Raw genomic sequence first — 24,685 nt, 5'->3', positions numbered from 1 at the left:
AAGAAATGGGGAGAGAATCTTCTTCCTCAGTGCTTTAAAAGCTTATTCTAAAATATTATTGATTAGATCCTGCCAGGTTTTGAAAAAGTTCTGCACAATTTGATTTTTTCCAATTTCAAATAATATAAAATATCAGTTACCCACTGACTTAAAAGAGGAGAGTTAGGATTCTTCCAGTTTAGCAAAATACAGTGGTGTGAAAAACTATTTGCCCCCTTCCTGATTTCTTATTCTTTTGCATGTTTGTCACACAAAATGTTACTGATCATCAAACACATTTAACCATTAGTCAAATATAACACAAGTAAACACAAAATGCAGTTTTTAAATGATGGTTTTTATTATTTAGGAGAAAAAATCCAAACCTACATGGCCCTGTGTGAAAAAGTAATTGCCCCCTGAACCTAATAACTGGTTGGGCCACCCTTAGCAGCAATAACTGCAATCAATCTCAACTGAAAAACCTCCACCTACGTCCTTGACCCAATACCAACCAGGTTTTTCAAAGAAATATCAGGCGTTCTAATTGACAATATTCTGGACATAGTAAATTCGTCATTAGATACGGGGGTCTTTCCAGACTGTCTTAAGACTGCTGTAGTTAAACCCCTTCTTAAGAAACATAATCTTGACCCCTCTGCCTTTGAAAATTTTAGACCCATTTCTAACCTACCCTTCTTAAGTAAAATTCTAGAGAAGGCAGTCATTATGCAGTTAAATGACCACCTAAATAAACATGCTATTCTTGATACTTTTCAGTCAGGCTTCAGAACAAATCACAGTACAGAAACTGCACTTGTTAAAGTAGTAAATGACTTGCGGGTAAATGCAGACAGAGGCCATTTATCTGTTCTCATCCTCTTAGATCTGAGTGCTGCATTTGACACCATTGATCATAATATTCTTAGAAATCGCCTTAGTCAATGGGTGGGCCTCTCTGGCAGTGTCTTAAATTGGTTTGAATCCTACCTGGCAGGGAGAAAATTCTTTGTGAGTTGTGGTAATCAAATCTCAAAGACACATGATATCCGATATGGTGTTCCACAAGGCTCTATCCTGGGTCCGCTGTTATTCTCAATCTACATGCTTCCGTTAGGTCAGATTATCTCAGCTTACAACGTGAGTTACCACAGCTATGCTAATGGCACACAGCTGTACTTATCTATAGCACCTGATGACTCCGACTCTTTTGATACACTAACACAATGTCTTACTGGTATTTCTGAATGGATGAATAGTAATTTTCTCAAACTAAATAAAGAGAAAACTGAAATTTTGGTAATTGGCAATAATGGATTCAGCGAGGTTATCAGAAATAAACTTAATGCACTAGGATTAAAAGTTAAGACGGAAGTAAAAATTTAGGGGTAACCGTTGACTGTAATCTGAATTTTAAATCGCATATTCATCAGACCACTAGGACAGCATTTTTTCACTTAAGAAACATAGCTAAAGTTAGACCTCTTATATCACTGAAAGATGCTGAGAAATTAATTCACGCTTTTGTTTTCAGTCGACTAGATTACTGTAACGCACTCCTCTCAGGACTACCCAAAAAAGACATAAATCATTTGCAACGAGTGCAGAATGCAGCTGCTAGAATCCTAACTGGGAAAAGAAAATCCGAACACATTTCTCCAGTTTTGATGTCACTACACTGGTTGCCTGTGTCATTCAGGATTGACTTTAAAATACTGCTTATGGTTTATAAAGCCTTAAATAATCTCGCTCCATCTTATATATCGGAATGCCCGACACGTTATATTCCAAATCGTAACCTTAGATCTTCAAATGAGTGTCTCCTTAGAATTCCAAAGCTAAACTTAAAACAGCCTTCTGCTGTTATGCACCCAAAATCTGGAATAGCCTGCCAATAGGAATTCGCCAGGCAAATACAGTAGAGCACTTTAAAACACTGCTGAAAACACATTACTTTAACATGGCCTTTTTATAACTTCACTTTAACTTAATACTGATACTCTGTATGTTCAATTCTTCATAATAACTATTCATGGTGGCTCTAAAATCCGTACAGACCCCTACTCTCTCTTCTGTTTCTTTTTCCGGTTTCTTTGTGGTGGCAGCCTGCGCCACCACCACCTACTCAAAGCATCATGAAGCACCAACATTGATGGACTGAAAGCCAGAAGTCTACGTGACCATCATCATCAGGTCCTTCCATGAAAACCCTAAATACAAAGAGGACTGTTTGATTTATGTTAGGTAGATTGCCCAGAGGGGACTGGGCGGTCTCTTGGTCTGGAACCCCTACAGATTTTATTTTTTTCTCCAGCCTTTGGAGTTTTTTTTTGTTTTTTCTGTCCTCCCTGGCCATCGGACCTCACTCTTATTCTATGTTAATTAATGTTGACTTATGTTTATCTTTTATTGTGTCTTCTATTTCTCTATTCATTTTGTAAAGCACGTGCATATGCTTGCGAGGGTTGAAAAAGGTGGTTCTCATGCAGAGGTGCCACCAATAAAAAGAAATGTGTTGCTGGAAAGTTACATTTAGAGTGTAATTGTTCGTAGGATGCAAATATATTGTCTAAGTACAGATCTCTAAGTAATTTAATCCCAAATGTTTTCTAGACATTAAAAACTGCATATGCTTGCGAGGGTTGAAAAAGGTGGTTCTCATGCAGAGGTGCCACCAATAAAAGATTCATCCATCCATCAGTTATCCAACCATATGGTCAGTTACAAACTGTGTAATTGTCTTTGCAGTGTTAGATGTCATTACCCCTGTTGCAGGAGACCTATCTAGGTCCGGATTTAAAACACAATTAAAGTCCCCAGCCATTATAATTTTATGAGTGTTCACATTGGGAATGGATGCAAATACATTTTGGATGAAGCCCCTATCATCCACATTGGGTGCATAAACATTTATCAAAATCACTGTAGAATTAAATACATTACCCATGACAATCACATATGTCCCTTCAGGATCAGATACTCATCTGATACCACAAATGAGATTGTTCTATGGATAAGGATTCCCACACCTCTAGTTTTTTTTTTGTAAGGCTGGAATGGAACATTTGGCCAGTCCAGTCTTTTTGCAACCTGAATTGATCCTTGCTTAATAAGTGGGTTTCCTGTAAAAATACTATTTTAGCATTTAGACCAGTTAGGTGAGACAATACTTTCTTTTTAATTTGTGATTCAGGCCTTTAACATTCCAGCTCACAAAGTTAACTGTCCCATTTTGGAGACATTGATTCTGAATTTTGATGTCATTTTGTAGTCTTAAATGAAAGTGAGACAGCTTTGACCTTAATTTCCAGTTTTCCCAGGGGTTATTGCTATGCATCTATTTTATGTTGGTAATTATAATTATAAGGATTAAAAGGATAGATCAGATATAGCTTGATCTCTTTCTCTCTAGCACAACCCCCACCCCCCCCCTCTCCGCGTGAGTCTGGACCCCACTTTACAAAGTCCCTGACCTCTGACATACCTTGAGACAGAGCACATCCAAAACAAGCCCCCCAGCAGCAGCGTATGAGGATTAAAATTGAGATATCTATTGCTAATACAGTCTAAATGCTACAAGCATAAAATATAATCTTCAACATTCTTGAAATATTAAGATAGTAGACCCAGAGAATGGTGTTAAAAAGTGGCCCTGGATATGCATAGTAAACCCTAGTACAATAATAACAACTATAAACCAAGGGTATGATGTTTAACAGTCTCCTTTAGAATAGTAAAAAGAGAAAATAAATTTATTTCTTCCACATATACATACATAAACGTGTATAATTATAATTGAAATAAACAAAGTGACCAACAAGGGAAAATGATGTATAATTACGGTACCAGTATCATTGCAAGAGGGTCAGACCGCCAGTGAGATCATCTTTGCAATGCCATGACAGAGTGCAACTCACGATCTTATTTCAGGAAAGTGTTGTGATCAGATTTCTTAACTCTTTATCTGCTTCATCCGTAGTGGTAAGGATGTAATGTTTGCCTTGAATATCCATTTTCAGTTTGGCAGGATACAAGAGGCTATATCTGATATTGGCTTTCCGTAAGCACTGTTTAATATTATAAAAAGAGGCATGTTTAGCAGCTGTTGAGGGTGAGAAATCAATGAAAGTATGAATGATGTTATTTTCGAATATAATCTCTTATTTCTTTCTGTTTGAGACGTGAAATTACATTTAATTTAAATTGTAATTTCTCAAAGCGCACAACAAAAGTCCTAGGTTTAGAGGTGTTCGATCCCCGTTTGCAGTAAGCTGCTGCTATCTCAGTGTCTGATTTAAAGTCCTCTCCAATTACTTTGGAGAATAGTTCAGCTATGAATTTCACTGGGTTTGGACTTTCACAGTTCTCAGATAGACCTTCGATTCTAATATTATTCCTTCTGCATCCATCTTCCACAGCAGCAAGTCTGTCTGAGTTTTTTCATTCGGAATTCGCAGCTGTAGCTTTTCCATCAGCGGTGGATGCTAAATGTTCGGCTGTTTCAATTCGAGTCGTGAATGCCTGCTTAACATCTTCCAGCTGATCGGCAAGTGCTCTCAGTTTAGACGCATTTTCCTTAATGTGCTCCTCAATTTTTTCCAGCATACCTTTAAAGGCTGTATCAAAGCGATTATATTCGTGTTTCTCCGAGTCTTTATTATCCTGCTGCAGTGCCCGCCTCGCTTGTCTTGAGCATACCATTTATTTCTTTCTTTATCTCTTACTTGTGCCCAGCGATCATTGCCTTCAGTTCAAACATATCATTTCTGCTTTTGTGCACCGTAGATGAAGTGGCGAGCCCTATTACAGCCGATTCATATTTCTGTACATATTTTATTAGCTAAAGTATGTATTTTAGGGAAATATTTATTTTAGTATTGTTATGATCACTAAACAATAGACCTACAGAATTTAATTTTGTTAATAAAAAATGAACAGTTAACACGTGGTCTATAGTTTCTCTCAATTATATTAAAAAAAAAGTTCTGTCATGTCATTGTTATTTAGTCTTGACCACTCTTCTCCACACCACCTGCCCAATCATTACTCCTACTGCACACATCTCTTTTCCACCGTGTGACACTCTCAGTGCTACTAACTCGCCCTTCAATGCAGTCATTTATAATGGCAAGGCAGAAAAATAAATTATTCAAGAACGTTGAATTTTAGATTGTGATTGAAAAAACAGAGGCAAGAGTGGATAATGAATGTCGAAAAAAAAGAAAATGAACAAAACAGAGCTGCATATAATAAAAATCAAGAACAAAGAGAATTGTCCAATAAAAGGGGAAAGAGAAAAATATCCCGAACAATATGCAAACAGAAATGCAAAAAAGCAATGTTTATAGAATGTAAGTTAGAGGATAAATTAATTCATAATATTGTTTTTGATGAGGTGTTACTGTAATTAAATTTTTAAATTTACTTTTAATTACGTTTTACTTTTAACTACATTTTATTATTCATTGGTATTTAAAATCGACAGTTTTTGTGAAGTACTCAAGTAACTGATTTTCTATCTATAATAACTAAGGACCAAACAGTCTTCCTCCCACTCCCCGCATACCCTTCTATAGAGGAACTCTTTAAATACAAACGCTTTCTCTAATAGAGGAGCACCCTGAGCCTAGTAATTATAAAATTTAATATAGGACATACGACTTCTATGCATCCAGTTATGTAGGAGCTGATTGTACAAAGATTTTTAAAAGGATAAAGAAAGAAAGAAAGAAAGAAAGAAAGAAAGAAAGAAAGAAAATCAGAAAAACGGCCAATCAAGTAACATGAAAAAACATGATTGGAACGTCCCCAGATTTAAGAAGGGAAAAAAATCAAACCAGTTTTGTAAGAGTCAGCAATTTTAAAAGTAGACTAGTTATGTGCATTGCCAAGTATTCCGTTTGTCTTCCACTGCAGTACTCTTTCAGCCTCAGAGAGATAGTCCTTGCTGTAGCCTGTGGATGTTACTATGTTTGGTATTTAAGGCTTTTCTTCATAATGGGACTCCAGTTCCCTTCAGCTCTATTATTATAAAGCTCAGGAACAGGCTAGATATTTTTTTAAATGTATAAAATGTGCTTCACTTTAGTACACAATTTCATATGGCAAACTAGTATATACCATGATTATAAAGAAATAACTACAAATTAAAAAATACTAAACTTATCCATTAATCCAGTTCAAGGTCATGGGGTTGAAACCTATCTCATAGCAAAGTGCAAAGCAATCTTGTCAGGGCGCTAGGTCATTACAAGGCCCACTCATTCACATACTTACATAAGGCCAAATGATAATCATCAGTTCACCTAACATGCAAGTCTTTGGGATTATGAAAGGAGAACTGGAGTATCAGAAGAAAATCCACACAGACTAGGAGAGTGAAGATCAGTGAGGTCTATCAGTGAGCCAAAAAACAAACTAAGATTACTTGCTTAGCTTGAGACATTTCTGTCACTTAGAGGAATTTAGCTTTTCAGTTTAGACAGGCAGTTTTTCAAGACTGTTTCACTGTGCTGTGATCTTAGTGCCTTTAGTGGAACTGGGAGACTGGCTAACCAGTGTGGAAGCTGGTCCGGACACAGACAGGCGGACACCGGAGGTTCAACCACCAACACATGTTTATTCATATCTTTCATATTTAAAGTGCACACAACCCAGTACTCCGTACCAAATCACCCACAGTCCAGGCCTCTCACAATGCCTTTCTCTCTCTTCATGACCGCCTCCACTCCACTCCTCCGAGCTCCGTCCTCTTCCACCCAACTCCAGCCATCGAATGGAGGGAGGCCCCTTTTATATTCACCCGGATGTGCCCCAGGTGCCTCCCAATGACCATCTACCGGCACCCCTTGGTGTGGCAGAAATGCTGGCTGTGCACCCGGAAGTGCTCCGGGTGTGGCAAAGTGCTGAGGACCAAGGCTCTCCAGGCATCTGGACGCCCCCTGGCGGTGACCATGGGCCCCTATAGGGTTGAGTTTCCATGGTCCTTTCTCGTGGTCCCCATAGCCACCAGGGCGGTCGCCCCCTCGTGGCCTGGAGGAGGCATAATCCCTCCTTCGGTCCTTCTGGGCTTCCCGGCTTGGTACCGCCCCCAGCCGCTTGCCACACCAGGTACTGTTGGAATCTTCAAAAAACAAGTATTGATTCTTTTAAAATGTTAATAAATTTCTATGTACAAAATATATAGCGACTTTTTGAGGTTTTGAAAATTATGTTTGCATGTAACTATACTGCATTTGCAACAGTGTATAGCACAATAAGCATATAAGTAGAATTTTACTTCCCATGAAAAACACTAAATTGAATGTTTTATAATGAAGGTTTAAATGACGCTTTATTTAAAATCAGTTAACCAGGCTAGAACTTAATAAAAAGAATGCTCAGATCTGCATTCAGCACCTTCAATATCAAGCTATACAGCAATATAAAGTAACAATTCACAGATATATTCACACTTCAAAAGTGAATTACTGTAAATACAACCGTTAGCAATTTTCAGGAATGAAAACCTGAATTTGCAGTACTTTGCAGAATTTTCTGTACTTGTTAAATGCAAGACCACATTTGCTGTGACAATACGTCATCTTATTTACTTGTGTTGCTCCCACATAAAACAAAACTTAAATTTTCTAGCAAAAATGTACCATTCTACTCCAATCAAATGCAAGTCTTCTAGTGCACCACTTGTTAATTATAATACAGTGCAAGTGTCAAAGGATACCTCAACCAGCCACCATGCAAAACACGACCCGAAGCTTGAAGCACAACAGAACATGGTGATCTTTTGAGAAGGGAACAGTCATTAATGGCATGTTCCTCAATGTTCAATAGCACAGATTACATGGTTTAACTGGACATTTTGCTTAACATTGGGACCATTAATTACAAATTGCTTCCAACACAAAACTTACCCATGAAATTAATTATAACAATTCTGTCTTGTAATTCTTGTAAGTGTTCTGTAAACAATATATAATTTTTTTTTTTATTTCATTTCTGGCGCCGCATCCGAGTGGCAGCCTTTCCAGCAGCTCCGTATATGACTTTATCTTTACCCCTTTTTTTTTTCTCTATTTCACTGATCACTTCTACCACTTTCTTTTATGTGGAATTGCTCCCTGGACACTTTTTACTATTTTACTACTTGACATGGATTTTTACACTCCGAGAATCGCCTATTCAAGCAGTCAGCTTAAAGCACTGAGAAGAAATGCTTATGCTGGTGTGGTTCCTTATTTACCTGACGAGGTAAGAAGACGATATCGGGGCAGCAAAGATAAAAGATAAGATTAAATCGAGACAACTTGAGAGAAAATGGCGTTATAAACCGTCGGTGCTTTCTGTGATCCTGGGAAATGTGAACTCACTACCAAATAAGATCGACGAACTGGCTGTGCTGGTGAAAAATGTCAGAACCTACAGAGAATGCCGTTTGCTGTGTTTTAGTGAAACGTGGCTAACAACTACCATCCCAGATGCTAACGTGGAGCTACCCGGGGTTAGAGCGGACAGAGACGCAAGTACCTGCGGAAAGAAGAAAGGAGGAGGACTCGCTCTCTATGTCAATACAAAGTGGTGCAACTCAGGACATGTAAACGTTAAAATCTTCAATTGCTGCAGGGACATCGAACTGTTGGCCGTAAGTCTGCGCCCCTATTACTTGCCCAGAGAGTTTGGACATCTGATTGTTGTTATTGTTTACATCCCTCCTCAAGCGAACGCGGAGATAGCGGGTGACATCATCCATTCCGCAGTTGCTAAGTTACAAACGCAGCACCCTGAGGCACTTGTGCTAATCGCTGGAGACTTTAACCATGTAACGCTGGACAAAACATTACCTGCCTTCTCCCAGTATGTGGATTGTAACACTTGGGGAAACAGGACTATCGACCTACTGTATGCAAACGTTAAAGACGCATACAGCGCCACCCCGCTGCCTGCGCTTGGGAAAGCAGATCATAACCTGGTTCTGCTTCAGCCTCAATACAAACCAAGAGTGAGGGCGCTACCTACAACCACACGCTCATTCAGGAAGTGGTCCCCTGAGGCAGAGCAGGCTCTGAGAGACTGCTTTGGAACTACAGACTGGGATATATTGCTTGGGTCACATAGTGAGAACATTGAAGAGGCTGTTGAATGCACAACTGATTACATCAACTTCTGTATGGACATTGTAGTTCCAGTAAGAACAGTACTGCTATGCTAACAACAAGCCATGGGTTACAAGTGACATCAAGGGCCTTTTGAACCAGAAGAAAAGGGCTTTTAAAGGTGGTGATCAGCATGAGCTCAAGCGCGCACAGAAGGAACTCCGTCCAGCTCAGGGGCGAAAGAGCAGTACAGGAGAAAGCTGGAGCAGAAGTTGCAGAACAACAGCATGGAGGAAGTGTGGGATGGGATGAAGATTATCACTGGCTGCAGCTCAAGCGGGTGCCGCCATCGAGACAGAGTGGAGAGAGCAAACCAAATGAACAACTTCTTTAATAGGTTTGATCACTAACCCACTCTCACCTGAGTACTGCATCCTCCAACCATCCTTCTGCTGATACCAGCATAGGTGAGACATCCCCACCCACAATTACAGCAGCCCAGGTGAGCAGAGAGCTGAAAAGACTTTGTGCCAGCAAAGCAGCGGGTCCAGATGGTGTATCGCCACGATTGCTGAAGGCCTGTGCGTTGGAACTGGGGAGTCCTCTACAGCGCATCTTCAACCTGAGCCTGGAACAGGGGAGAGTCCCAAGGCTTTGGAAAACATCTTGTATCACCCTTGTCCCAAAGGTATCACGTCCTAGTGAGCTGAATGACTTCCGCCTGTTGCTCTGACGTCACATCTGATGAAGACCATGGAGCGGCTGCTGCTTCACCACCTGAGGCCACAGGTCCGCCACGCCTCGACCCTCTGCAGTTCGCATACCAGGAGAAGGTGGGAGCGGAGGATGCCATCATCTATATGCTACACGATCCCTCTCCCACCTGGACAGAGGCAGTGGTGCTGTAAGAATTATGTTTTGGACTTCTCTAGCCCTTCAACACCATCCAACCTCTGCTCCTTAGAGACAAGCTGACTGAGATGGGAGTAGACTCACACCTGGTGGCATGGATTGTGGACTATCTTACAGACAGACCTCAATATGTGCGCCTTGGGAACTGCAGGTCTGACATTGTGTTCAGCAATACAGGGCGCCGAGGGGACTGTACTTTCTCCGGTCCTGTTCAATCTATATACATCAGACTTCCAATATGACTCGAGTCCTGCCAGTGCAAAAGTTCGCTGATGACACTGCTATTGTGGGCTGCATCAGGAGTGGGCAGGAGGAGGAGTACAGAAAGTTAATCAAAGACTTTGTTAAATGGTGCGACTCAAACCACTTACACCTTAACACCAGCAAGACCAAGGAGCTGGTGGTGGATTTTAGGAGGCCCAGGCCCCTCATGGACCCTGTGATCATCAGAGGTGACTGTGTGCAGAGGGTGCAGACCTATAAATATCTGGGAGTGCAGCTGGATGACAAATTGGACTGGACTGCCAATACTGATGCTCTATGTAAGAAAGGTCAGAGCAGACTATACTTTCTGAGAAGGTTGGCATCCTTCAACATCTGCAGTAAGATGCTTCAGATGTTCTACCAGACGGTTGTGGCAAGTGCCCTCTTCTACACGGTGGTGTGCTGGGGTGGCAGCATAAAGATGAAAGACGCCTCACGCCTGGACAAACTTGTTAAGAAGGCAGGCTCTATTGTAGGAGTAAAGTTGGACAGTTTAACATCTGTGGCAGAGCGACGGGCATTAAGCAAACTCCTGTCAATCATGAATAATCCACTGCATCCACTGAACAGTGTCATCTCCAGACAGATGAGTAGCTTCAGTGACAGACTTTTGTCACTGTCCTGCTTCACTGACAGACTGAGGAGATCGTTCCTCCCCCACACTATGCGACTCTTCAATTCCACCCGGGAGTAAATGCTAACATTACTCAGTTATTTTGCTTTTTTATTTTTTTTTTCATTTTTATTACTATTTAATTTAATATTGTTTCTTTGTATCAGTACACTGCTGCTGGATTATGTGAATTTCCCCTTGGGATTAATAAAGTATCTATCTATCTATCTATATAATGAAGTTCAAAGGAAAGGCTCTATATAAATCAAAAGCCTGAGTGAGTGATTCTTCAATATCTGATTCTCATTAGAAATATTTTGCTGATAGGCTTGAAGCCACTAGTCCTTAAATTCAAAAAAAAAATTTTTGCACTACAGTTTTTAAATTGTATAATATAAGACTACCTGCCAGATAGGCTTGGAGTGTGAAAATTACAATTATCAGCCATTAATCAGTGCTAATGGAACAAGCATGTCATTTTTGGAGGGGCTAATTAAATATTTCATATTTTATCATATACTGTAAAGCTTAATATTCCTTATAAATTCAATCAATTAATCATTCTTTGTTTCATTGCCATTCTAATCGAGTTAACTAAGATCCCCTATTATAGCAAAGGTGTAAATTAGTATATTACACACACAGTATACTGAAATGTGAGGCCAGAGTTAGAAGACGGGGCCATTAACAGTAGATCCTGTCATGAGCATTTACTCAGAAGTGAAAATCCAGGGAGCACCAGAGCAGGACTGAATGAGTGATATCAAAGAAAATAGCATTCAGTATTCGCTCAACACTCAATAGTGGATGATGTAACAGCTGGATGTGGTTTCCAGCTCTATACAAGAGACATTATAGAGTGTTACGATACTTGTTGCCATGGTCATAGATCAGATGGTATAATAATAAACTACTACAACTTCAAAATGAAAATACAAAAGGGACAGTCAGATGTTTAGTGAAGAAACAGGTAGGGGTCTGGAATACCACAAAGTCAATCAGTAAAATAGTTGGCAAAGCTAGAAATGAAGAATGCTGAAATCGTAGTTGAAAGCAATAAAGGAAGAAGTTCTAGCACAAATATTTAATGAGCCTTTTAGCTTCCACCGACACTAGCAAAATGAATTTCAAAGATAAAGAGAATCCAAAGTGTGATCATGGAGCTCATGTGACAATATGATGATCATGTGATTGGCTAAGGGTACTGTTACTGAAAAGAGTGTACCTGAGCTGAAAAACAGTCAAATCATGAAATAGCAGAAAAAACAATACTGCAAATAGCCAAGTAATGATGCTGCCATCATAATACATCAAATCTTACCAAGTCTAAACCATAGGCTCACAGCATGATTTTTCTTTAGTTACAAAATGATGCAGTGACAAAAAGGATCTTAAAGCCATCTGTGATTTAATGGTTTTTCTAAAAACAAAAGGAAAGTTGAGGGAATTGCTCTCTGGGAGAAGGAAGTAATCAAGCTATTGAGTGAGAGGCATTTCAGAAAATGAAGTAGAAAAGGAAGAGTGCTTTGGTGTTACTGGAATAAAGGGCAAAGTTTGAACTATGCTGATTTTCAGATGAGTGTTTAAGACCTGTGAATTCTCTGAATTCTCTATTTTTTCTCCCACATCCCAAAGATGTCCATGTTACGCCGACCTTCTGCGAGTGTGTATGCCTTGTAATGGAATGGGGCTCCATCCAAGGTTGGCTATTGCCTTACATCCCATGCTGGTAGGATAGGCTCAGAACTTTCAAGTGCAATAACTGGTTGAATGAATACAGTAACTGTGGGAAAAGAGAAGAATATGCTTTTTTCTTTAAAAGTAGGATTTAATTTTATTCCTACTGCTGCATGTATTCTAAAGGTTTCATCTTACCACTGCCCATTTAAGCACATAATCTTCAGTCTTATTCCCAGAACCTAAATTACATCCTGTACCATAATGTATTGAGTTAGGTCACACAAGGCATGCCAAAATAGAGATGCATAAATTCAGTAAAACATTTGCAGAGATCATATACTGTATATGATTGGATATTCTGGCAAATAAAACAATTGTGCTTGTTGTAAATGTCAACTTAGTCCTTTGACATCTGTGCATAGTAAGTGATGATCGACATCTGAGGTGTCTGATTTTGGACTAAGTTTAAACATTCATCATTACAGCAACCAAATGGCAGCTGGTTTCTTTCCTCATCAGTAATAATAAAAATCGGCTATGATATGTCTGGGTTATCTTTATGTTATTTTAATGGGGTTAAAATGGAGATTTTTGAAAGCCTTTTTAAAATTGCCAACACCCTTTTAAGCCACTTCTACCTAGACTACTACTTCTTTCATATCAAGTTAGATTTTCTGGCATATGAGCATGCTAACTGGCTTCTGTGTTGGGACACATTTCTCCAAACTGTGAGCTGTAGCTTAAAAACCATGAATGTGGTCTATATAGCAGTTAAATAGAAAATATTTTAAAGACTTTTATTATTTTCATCCCATATCTCATTCCCACTTTGATCACTAAATGCAGGTCTGTATGTCAGTCCACATGTACATACTGTAATGCCAGAAGTAGCTAAAAGAGTTTCTCATCAATTCAGTATTGTGTAGGCCTATAAGGCATATAATGCAAGCACTTATACAGTAGTTCATAACAGCAACAGTACATAGGAGAAGTTTAAATGCTACAGCTTACTCAATAACAAGAAGGCAAATTTATTCACATTCCAACATAATGAGAGCCAACCAGAAAATTACAGTAGTTAACAAGTGAAAAAATGAAGACGACAAAAATTAATATTGTGCTCTGCCACAGGACATGCACCAAAGTCAGAAATAAACTAGTGATTAGCTAATGTTTAGTTTAACTAGCTCTGAAAAAGTAACAAATCTGTGCTCCACATATGCGATTCTTGAGTGCCTTACTTGTTATGTGGTACTATGGCCAATCTACTGAGAATTAATGTATCTAAAAAGTTACTTTTCTAAGTAATAGAAAAAACTGAAAAGTCAAGTGTCTGGTGGGAAATGTTCTTCCGAAAACAATATACGAGAAAATCCTGTGTGACCCATTCAAGTTTTTAGGTTTGTTGACCACTGGTTCTTGTATGATATCCAAGTTTGTTCAGTAAACACTAACACAAATTAAATTTACAAAAATCCATTAATAGTTTACAAGTGAAAAGAAATTCTAAGACTGTGCCTATAAAATGAACAATGAGTCAAATTAGGACATTTTCAAGATTCTAAAGAAAACCAAAAACAGTACAGCCATTTATAGTTACTTCTGATATTGGTAGCAAATAAACCATTTAAATTGGGTCACTCAATACATTAACAATATCAGCTATTTATCTTGCTATTAATATATTCTTTTATTTTTACTTGCTCACCTTAGCAGAGGTATCAAACCAGCCAATGAAACCATACTCTTTGCAAAAATGATCCATGTCTGCAGCACTGTTTCCTATGCCCTCTTTCTTCTGATCACACTTGTTGGCAAGGAGCACTGCTGGGATTGGTCTTCCATTAGGCAATTTCACCTTACTGTCCAGGTCATGTTTCCATTTTGAAACAGCTTCAAATGTAGCATTCCTCGTGACATCAAAGACCACAAATGCTCCAATTGCTTCTTTGTAGTACACCCTTGTCATGTTGCCAAAACGTTCTTGGCCTGAAAAAGAAAACATTGTTGGGTCTGATGATGTAATAATGATCACTGCATGCCAATCTACAAGGACTTTTTAAAGCTTCTTTTAACATTTTTCTCTCTTCATAAATTCTTTTTCAGCTCTTTCTAATATTTATGAGTTTTCCCTCTTCGATTTGTTTCTGCTAACAAACACCCAAGAGATTCTCCTACTAATACCAGAAAATGCCACATGTGAACAGAATTTCTCCATTTCACAGGGCTCACATATACTATGCAGTTATTAGACTTTGCAAAGCTTCTGGCCATGGAATTCAAATTTCTAGTCCTAATGTCGGAAATGACATTAATGAAATTAACAAAGTTTAATTACCAAAAAACAAATTAAAAAAAAAATGCACAGAAAAGGGTAATCCAATATATGGATGTCAGCCAACACCATGAAATTCAATGTGTTACGGGTGGCCCACTCCTTCTATAAATCCATCCACTCAACCTTTTACAATTAAGATTGCGGACTGTGGCAACCTATCGATAATTTTATAAGTTTTACTAGGTCGGTAAGTAAGTGTTTGTCCGGTACCTCCATATCAATCAGATACTACATATTATATGTTGTATGTGCTTGCTTACAAGTACCTGGTATGCATTAATCATGTTGCATCATACATGCCTTATCATACTGTTTGTATTCATGTATAACAAGCTCCAAACAAGCAAAAGCATTATACATGTGCGTGCACTGAAGTGAATGTCAGTGTGGAAAGATTAATTTTCAACTTGGCTACCGTAAGCAATAAGAACAGCTTGCAACTGTCAGTCATAATTAGTCAGCAGTAATCTCACAGCAACAAAATAAATTCTGGAAGAAGAGACCGTTTTTCCAAAATAGCACCTCCACTACTTTGGGTCCATTTCCCTGCCCTGGGTAATTCTTTGGAATCAGTTGGCACCTCTGCAATATAGGACTTCAGAATCAGCAAGTTCTATGCATGGTAAGTGCTTGATTAGTACAAACAGTTAAAGGTGGACAGTTAGAACTAGTCTTGAATGGGATTAGTTCATAAGAGTTATAATTATTTCCCCAAAACAGACATCAAACATTTAAAGATACAAATTTTCAGTTTGGTAAACTGGCATAGTCATAAAATATTAGTTTTAATATACATTACTAGCCAAACCACGGCGTACCATACACCACATAATCAGGCCGGTTTTTTAATGAGTTTTAAGCACAGGGAGAAAATTGACATTTAAAAAATCGGTAATGTAATAAATCAGCAAGAAAAGCAACATTATAACAATGCACGGAACGAACCAACACAGTAAAACAGTTTGCTATGGTGCACGCGTCCGTGCGTCGTAACAAAACTTCGGTTTTTAAAGACTGCTTACTTCATTGTGTTTTAACCTCAGTTGTAAAGGATTGTTTTGAGGATCTCATGGGATACCCCTCGCAAACCGTTTAACACGCTGCATATGGCGATTCACCTCCGCGAGAAACATGCCTCTATGAACAGTCAACGTGGCTCGGAGTAGCCAGGAGTTGGTGGGCGTGGCTCCTTCTGCGTGCGCCACAGGTGTCTTACTTGTCGGCGGCTCAGTGAGTCCACGCCCCATCCGGCGTGCTTTCCATGTTTGTCTTGCCTTAGTGAATTATCTATACTAATAAAAGGAAAAGGCCTCACTGACTGACTGACTGACTGACTGACTCACTCACTCACTCACTCACTCACTCACTCACTCACTCATCACTAATTCTCCAACTTCCTGTGTAGGTAGAATGCTGAAATTTGGCAGGCTCATTCCTTACAGCTTACTTACAAAAGTTGGGCAGGTTTTATTTCGAAATTCTACGTGTAATTGTCATAACTGGAACCTATTTTTCTCTATATACTGTAATGGATGTTAGCTCAACGGCCATGGGGGGGCGGAGCTGCATATGACATCATCACGCCTCTCACGTAATCACGTGAACTGACTGTGACCGCAGTACGTAGAAAAGAAGGAAGAGCTCCCAAAGATTGCTTTTCTCCTGGACAACTATACGTTGCATTCTCAAGAGTGAGCTCGCTCAGCTTTGTCATATTACAACCAGAGTGCAGCCAGAAACTTTTAAGTGCCGGGTCTTAGCTAACATTAAATAAAGCCGTGGACATTGCAACATCACACAATAGAGCAGCTCACGTGAACTGCGTAAACACAGTACGGGTGATCACTGACATGCATCAAACCTGTTCAAAAAACGCATTACACAATTGACAAGGTGATGGCTTTATATGTCGTTCGTTTATAAAACAGTGGAGAAGGTGTGTAAAGGCTGTTTCACAAAAAACCAGCGGAGCGTCTTATATGAGCAGGCAGTCAGCTAAAGAAGGGAATCAATAAATATCTATATACAGTTAACCCTCGTTTATTGCGGTTAATCCGTTCCAGACTCTGCCGCTATAAATGAATTTCCGCGAAGTAGAAACCATATGTTTGTATGGTTATTTTTATATATTTTAAGCCCTTATAAACTCTCCCACACTGTTAACATTATTAGAGCCCTCTAGACATGAAATAACACCCCTTAGTCAAACGTTTAAACGTGCTTCATTACAAGACAGAGATGGCAGTTCTTTCTCACAATTTAAAAGAATGCAAACATATCTTATCTTCAAAGGAGCACCGTGAAGAGCACATAATGTCAGAGAGAGCGCTCGCTAAGAAAAGCAAACAATCAAAAAATCAATACGTACTTTTAAGTATACAGAAGCACCGCGATAAAGCGGCATTTTGTAGAGGAGCGTCCTATCTTCTAGGCAAACAGCCACTGTGTGAACAGCCCCCTCTTCTCACACCCCCTCCGTCAGGCAGAGAGAAGCAAACAAAACAAGCGCTACGCGGGAAGCATATCTTTTAGCATTGAGGAGTTTTAGTTAATATGTAATACATGCTCTGATTGGGTAGCTTCTAAGCCATCCGCCAATAGCGTCCCTTGTATGAAATCAACTGGGCAATCAAACTGAGGAAGCATGTAACCTAAATTAAAAGACCCATTGTCCGCAGAAAGCGGCGAACCAGCAAAAATCTGTGATATATATTTAGATGTGCTTACATTTAAAATCCGCGATAGAGTGAAGCCGCGAAAGTCGAAGCGCGATATAGCGAGTGATTACTGTAATCGTAATAAACGAGCAAAAAATAACGTACAAGTCGCGGATTAAATAAAGGAAATGGGTACCTGAACAGTAAAGTAAGTCTCGAATAGCTACACAATAACTATAAGAGTCATAATAAACGAACAATAAAACAATGGTGAAGAAAAATGTATGCAATGATGACTAAATTTAACTTACATTCCTACTAAACATATTTCTGTCGACCAAATAAAAATTACTTATATTTAAAATTTAAATAGAACTTGAACAGATATGATAGTTCATAATACCCATGCAGCACTAAGTGCACGTAAGAGCAGGAGTCATCCGTTTTAACAAGCAGCGTATTTCACTGACATGAAATAGCCTGCCCATTTAATTATTTAGGAATGGATAGATAAATTAAGATTTTGTACAAATAATGTTTTTAATTTTTCTTCCTCGACGGATTCTGGCACCCACAGCAACAGCTGCTCGCACCCTAAAGGAGATAGATAGATCTATATATATATATAGATAGACAGATAGATATATGTTTATGTATATGTGTGTGTGTATATATGTAGATATGTATGTATATATATATACATATATATATGCCCGCAACACTCATGTCAATGACAAAACAATTACATTTGTCAATCATGTTACGTTATTATTAAAATGTTTCCTTTTCTTTTTCATTACTTCTTTAACACATTACTTCTCTGCTGCAAAGCGCAGGTATTTTGCTGTATATGTATATGTGTATATGTATATACGTGTATACAGTGGTGTGAAAAACTATTTGCCCCCTTCCTGATTTCTTATTCTTTTGCATGTTTGTCACACAAAATGTTTCTGATCATCAAACACATTTAACCATTAGTCAAATATAACACAAGTAAACACAAAATGCAGTTTTTAAATGATGGTTTTTATTATTTAGGGAGAAAAAAAAATCCAAACCTACATGGCCCTGTGTGAAAAAGTATTTTTTTTTTCTCCCTAAATAATAAAAACCATCATTTAAAAATTGCAGTTTGTGTTTACTTGTGTTATATTTGACTAATGGTTAAATGTGTTTGATGATCAGAAACATTTTGTGTGACAAACATGCAAAAGAATAAGAAATCAGGAAGGGGGCAAATAGTTTTTCACACCACTGTATGTATATATATATGTATATTTATATATATGCATAAATATGTATATGTATATATATATGTGTGTGTGCGTGTATATGTATATATATATATATATGTTTATATGTGTTTATATATATTATAATAATAAAAACACAATGATTTAGCTATATAATACATCCAGAAAAGATGTAATCCATTGTATATGTATGTATGTATGTATGTATCTAAATATTATATTAAGAGTCGTAAAGGCAAGGTTACTGATAGGTTAATGGACAATTGTCTCTGCAACCTGTAATGATCTTTGTGTTAACCGCCATTTGACAATAATCAAAGTAAACTGGATACATTAATACTCACTATCTACTTTGCTGGTCTGCCTCAAGGAAAAACAACCCAACCAATAAATGAACAAATGAACAAATGGGAAGTAAAACAATTTATTGATTTAAAGTATCAACCAATGACAAAGAAAATGCATGTTGATAATTAATGAAAGAAGCGCAAAATGAAATATTTTAAATTGCCTTTTTCTTTATGTCAATAGTACTGTATGCATTTCATTCACAAATTTTGAAAGTTTCTTTAGTTTGGACAGACTGATAACATTACAAATTGGTTTAGTGTACCAGATACTATGCCAATTACATCCCTTCACTTCCATAGAACAAAACATGTCAGCATAAAAACTGCATCAGTTCATCTGCTTTAAAGCAACATAAAAGACCGACAAGCTATTAAGCCAAGATTTATATGCTTTAAAAGTCTAAGTAAACATTAAATTAAAGAGAAAATCAATATTTTACTTTTTCTGACTTCCACTTCTCAGAAACATTAAAGTCCTGGGAGGGGAAAATTTCTGTTTCAGTTTTTCTTATACTGTATCAGCACTAACCTACCTCAAGGGAGAAGCAAATAATAAATGTTAAAAGCAACCAGACACACTTCAGGAGATGAGGCAGGATTTTATTATTGGTTCTGTCAGGATCATAATTTTTCCCATCAAAAACATATTAGACAACATTTTCTAAGGTTTAGCAATTTTGCTTTTATCTATCAATTAGCATACCCTTTCTCCCATTACAGGTGAGATAATTTTGCAATACAAATCTATTTATGACAACCTAGAAGAAAACTGACATTATTAATTTGAAATTGATATAAAGATGATCGTCTTTTGCGGATGGTCCTCAAAGTCAGTCCTGGGGAACCATTGTGGCTCCTGGTTTTTGCTCCAACCATTGTCACAATTAGTGAGTCAAATTACTTTGAACTAATCTCATTTAATTAGCAGAACTTTTTTGTCCACTTATTCTGCTTCCAAAAAGAACAACAGTGTCATTTTTATATTTATGCCATTTAAAAAAATGTTCCTATTGCTATAACTTTAACTACTTAAGTCTTTTGTGATTTGCGTATTAATGTTCCTGTGGACTTTACTCTCTTAATTGTATCCTAATAATGAAAATTAACAATGAGCAGAGCAGACACTCGGGCAAACAACAATAAACGGTGAAAGGCTGCAACTATTTCAGGAAAACATTAAATCTCCAGAGCATCTGAATAAGTGGAATAAAATTACAGTGGTGTGAAAAACTATTGCCCCCTTCCTGGTTTCTTATTCTTTTGCATGTTTGTCACACAAAATGTTTCTGATCATCAAACACATTTAACCTTTAGTCAAGTAAAACACAAGCAAACACAAAATGCAGTTTTTAAATGATGGTTTTTATTATTTAGGGAGAAAAAAATCCAAACCTACATGGCCCTGTATGAAAAAGTAATTGCCCCTTGAACCTAATAACTGGTTGGGCCACCCTTAGCAGCAATAACTGCAATCAAGCGTTTGTGATAACTTGCAATGCGTCTTTTACAGTGCTCTGGAGGAATGTTGGCCCACTCATCTTTGCAGAATTGTTGTAATTCAGCTTTATTTGAGGGTTTTCTAGCATGAACCACCTTTTTAAGGTCATGCCATAGCATCTCAATTGGATTCAGGTCAGGACTTTGACTAGGCCACTCCAAAGTCTTCATTTTGTTTTTCTTCAGCCATTTAGAGGTGGATTTGCTGGTGTGTTTTGGGTCATTGTCCTGTTGCAGCACCCAAGATCGCTTCGGCTTGAGTTGACGAACAGATGGTCGGACATTCTCCTTCAGGATTTTTTGGTAGACAGTAGAATTCATGGTTCCATCTATCACAGCAAGCCGTCCAGGTCCTGAAGAGGCAAAATAACCCCAGACCATCACACTACCACCACCATATTTTACTGTTGGTATGATGTTCTTTATCTGAAATGCTGTGTTCCTTTTACGCCAGATGTAACTGGACATTTGCCTTCCAAAAAGTTCAACTTTTGTCTCATCAGTCCACAAGGTATTTTCCCAAAAGTCTTGGCAATCATTGAGATGTTTCTTAGCAAAATTGAGACGAGCCCTAATGTTCTTTTTGCTTAACAGTGGTTTGTGTCTTGGAAATCTGCCATGCAGGCCATTTTTGCCCAGTCTCTTTCTTAGGGTGGAGTCGTGAACACTGACCTTAATTGAGGCAAGTGAGGCCTGCAGTTCTTTAGACGTTGTCCTGGGGTCTTGTGTGACCTCTCGGATGAGTCGTCTCTGCGCTCTTGGGGTAATTTTGGTCGGCCGGCCACTCCTGGGAAGGTTCACCACTGTTCCATGTTTTTGCCATTTGTGGATAATGGCTCTCACTGTGGTTCGCTGGAGTCCCAAAGCTTTAGAAATGGCTTTATAACCTTTACCAGACTGATAGATCTCAATTACTTCTGTTCTCATTTGTTCCTGAATTTCTTTGGATCTTGGCATAATGTCTAGCTTTTGAGGTGCTTTTGGTCTAGTCTGGTTTGGATTTTTTTTTCTCCCTAAATAATAAAAACCATCATTTAAAAACTGCATTTTATGTTTACTTGTGTTATACTTGACTAATGGTTAAATGTGTTTGATGATCAGAAACATTTTGTGTGACAAACATGCAAAAGAATAAGAAATCAGGAAGGGGGCAAATAGTTTTTCACACCACTGTATAGGATAATGATAATAAAAAAATCTTAAAAATCAATTTAAAAAAAAAATATCACAATGTAACATATATCTATATGAATGAGAAATTATGTAAAAGGGAGAAAATTACAGTTCTGGCTGTTAGAATTCATATCATTATTTGCCAAGGAAGATAATTATTATTAATGTTTATACTCCTCCCTCTGCAAACGTGACTCAGCAACAGAAATTAATCAATCTGTCACCAACACTTTATTGCTGACTTATTCTGACCCTGTAGTTATAATATGTGGTGACTTTGGAATAAACTTTGACAAACTTCCATTAGTTTCTATCATGTTCCCTACCACAGAAAGTAATCACTTAGACCTGCTCCATTCTTAAGTTGAAGATGTCCTTAAGTGTAACCTACTGGTGCCTTTTGGCAGATCTGACAACAACTTGTTATGATAACCTGTTACCACAAGGATAGCAAGGAAGTGGGGCCTGGAAGCTGAAATGTCTCTGAATGACTGCTTCCAAATGACAGATTGAGAAATGATGTACGAGTTACAAAGGGATGATATTAAGGGACTCATTCACTGCATTATAGACTATGTTAACTTTTGTGTCGACATTGTGGCAGTGCATTGCTTTCTCACAAACAGGCTCTGGATTACTAAGGAGTTTACAGGTCTCCTGAATAAGAAAAAGTAAGCATTGAAATCTAGTGACAAACTGGCTCTGAAGGACACACAGCGAGTCGTAAAGAAAAACTTGAGTGAAGGAAAAAGGAACCTTACAAAGCTAAAACTGAAAATAAACCTCACTCAGAAAATCATGAATGATGTCTGAAAAGGACTTGGCATAATTACTGGACTCAAGCAATCCAGGTCTCAGGTTTAGGAAGCGAATGTGGACAAAGTTGAAACAATTTTTTAAATAAAGTCAGGTCTGTAAGTATTTCAATCATTGTGTGACTGAAGTGTAGACTTTCAGCTTAAAAAAAAAAGGGCTTGTTTATACTTCACGCTCAGAACGCGGATGCGCACGCATTATGGCTGCCATGCATTCCCAGTGTTCATTTGAGGCATCCTCTGAGCAGGTCCTCAGAAATTAATGCGACGCGTACGCGAGTTGCAGTACCAGCAAAAAGTCAGGGGGTGCAGTGTGATAAAAATTGGAATGTGACGTCAGAGTGTCTGGTTACTATCTACATGTGACAGAAAGCCTCTATACGGATCCTACGGGATAGATGTGCGCGCTTCGATGTTTGATGAATGGTTCGATTTGGTGAAGCAAAATGCCGACATATGCATTCGTAGTGCTTTTATATTCAAACATTGCATATTTCCAATTGTAATGACACGATACATTTTAAAAGTCTCACATACCATCTTTTGTGCCATCTTCTATTTGCAACTTCACAACAGCAACATAATGTATAGTGTTGTATTTGAGCCACAGAGAAAAAAAAATTAAGGACATGGTGAAAATGTGTATTTTGTGATTAAAGTAGAAATTTCGGCTTTAATCTCGAAATATCCACTTTAACCTCATAATTTGCTTTAGCAATAAATCAGACCGTCGAAAACATCATCCCAGTTTTTAATCTCTACGAGCTTCTTGGACCTGACTGCAGCGGCAAGCAGCAATAGATCAACACACAGAACACATTAAATGTATGATATTCCAACTCTCTGCAAATTTAGAATCTTTAGATTTATACTTGATATCACTTTCATGATGAAATTTATTAAAGTATGTATGTCAAATTTTACAGATAAATCGTTAATTTCGTTTAAATAATGAATACTGTTAATGATTACACACATGGGGGTGACACAGTGGCGGAGCGGTAGCACTGTGGTTTCGCAGGGAGTCATGTTGCTGGTATTCCCTGCTTGGAGTTAACATGTTTTCCTGCTGGGTTTCCACACTCTGCTCTGGTTTCCTTCAAAAGATATGCAGATTTGGGGATTTGGTGCTGCTAAAATGACGCCAGTGTATGTGTATGCTTGTATTCACCTTGCGATGAGCTGAGGCCCCATCCCGGGATTGTTTCTGCCTCGTGCCCAATGCTTGCTGGAATGGACACATCCCTGGATTGATGGATTTAATCATTAAACATCCTTTTCAGAGATATTGTGGTAAGGTGTCATCGGAATTTAATGGATGTTTCAGGAAATTCACAACAAAGAGAAGCCAAACCTGTTCTCACTGTGATGATATCTCGCACTGCCACCTGCCGGATTTCTCCAGATTTACGTAAAGGACGCTCGCAAGTATAAACAGTACAATGCTTACATAGGAGGAGCGTCCTCTGGAGCATGCGTTGCGTAAAGTATAAACCTGGCCTAAGACATTATATTGATAGCTTTCATATCCAAGGGCCTCTTTTTTGATGTCAACATGTATAAAATATTTTCTGAACCAAGAAACAAAGGAACTGGTCATTGATTTTCAGCAAACCAAAGAGCCTGTACGCCCAGTTAACTGTTCAGGGAGTGGATGCAGAGGCAGGGCTATCCTACAAGCACTTGGGGGTTCACATCATTGGACTAGTCTCGTAACACCAAGGTACTATATAAGAAAGGTCAGGGCAGGCTCTTTTATTAGGAGACTGTGTCCCTCTAATGTGGGTAGTGACATCTCTCTACAACTTTGTGATGACCAGTGCAGTTTTCTACACTGTGGTGTTCTGGGCTGGTAACATCACTTCAAGAGAGGCCCACTGAATCAATAAGTGAGTTGAAAGTGCAGACTCCGTTATGGGATGCACAATGGACCCCATGGGGGGGTAGTAGCGAAGGACAGAATTAAAACAGTACTGAGTGCCATTATGAACAATGCTGCACATCCTCACTCTGACACAATAACACTGAGGATTTAAGTGTGTCAGGAAATGCTACTGGGGCA

At 38.4% G+C, this 24,685-nt stretch overlaps 1 protein-coding gene across 1 annotated transcript in view; it reads right to left on the bottom strand.

Annotated features, from left to right (window-relative positions):
* The window catches only part of LOC120525333 (ras-related protein Rab-32-like), a 169,317-nt gene that overhangs the window by 20,604 nt on the left and 124,028 nt on the right, over window positions 1-24,685 (bottom strand). Inside the window, exon 2 of the mRNA XM_039747533.1 lies at window positions 14,246-14,526. Coding sequence (XP_039603467.1) covers window positions 14,246-14,526 — 281 coding nt within the window. The remainder of the gene's footprint in view (window positions 1-14,245; window positions 14,527-24,685) is intronic.

Source organism: Polypterus senegalus, chromosome 3 (genome assembly GCF_016835505.1).
Source record: "Polypterus senegalus isolate Bchr_013 chromosome 3, ASM1683550v1, whole genome shotgun sequence".
Classification (NCBI taxonomy): Eukaryota; Metazoa; Chordata; class Cladistia; order Polypteriformes; family Polypteridae; genus Polypterus; species Polypterus senegalus.
The sequence above is the reverse complement of the archived record's forward strand: the minus strand, read 5'-3'. Positions and strand labels throughout refer to the sequence as shown.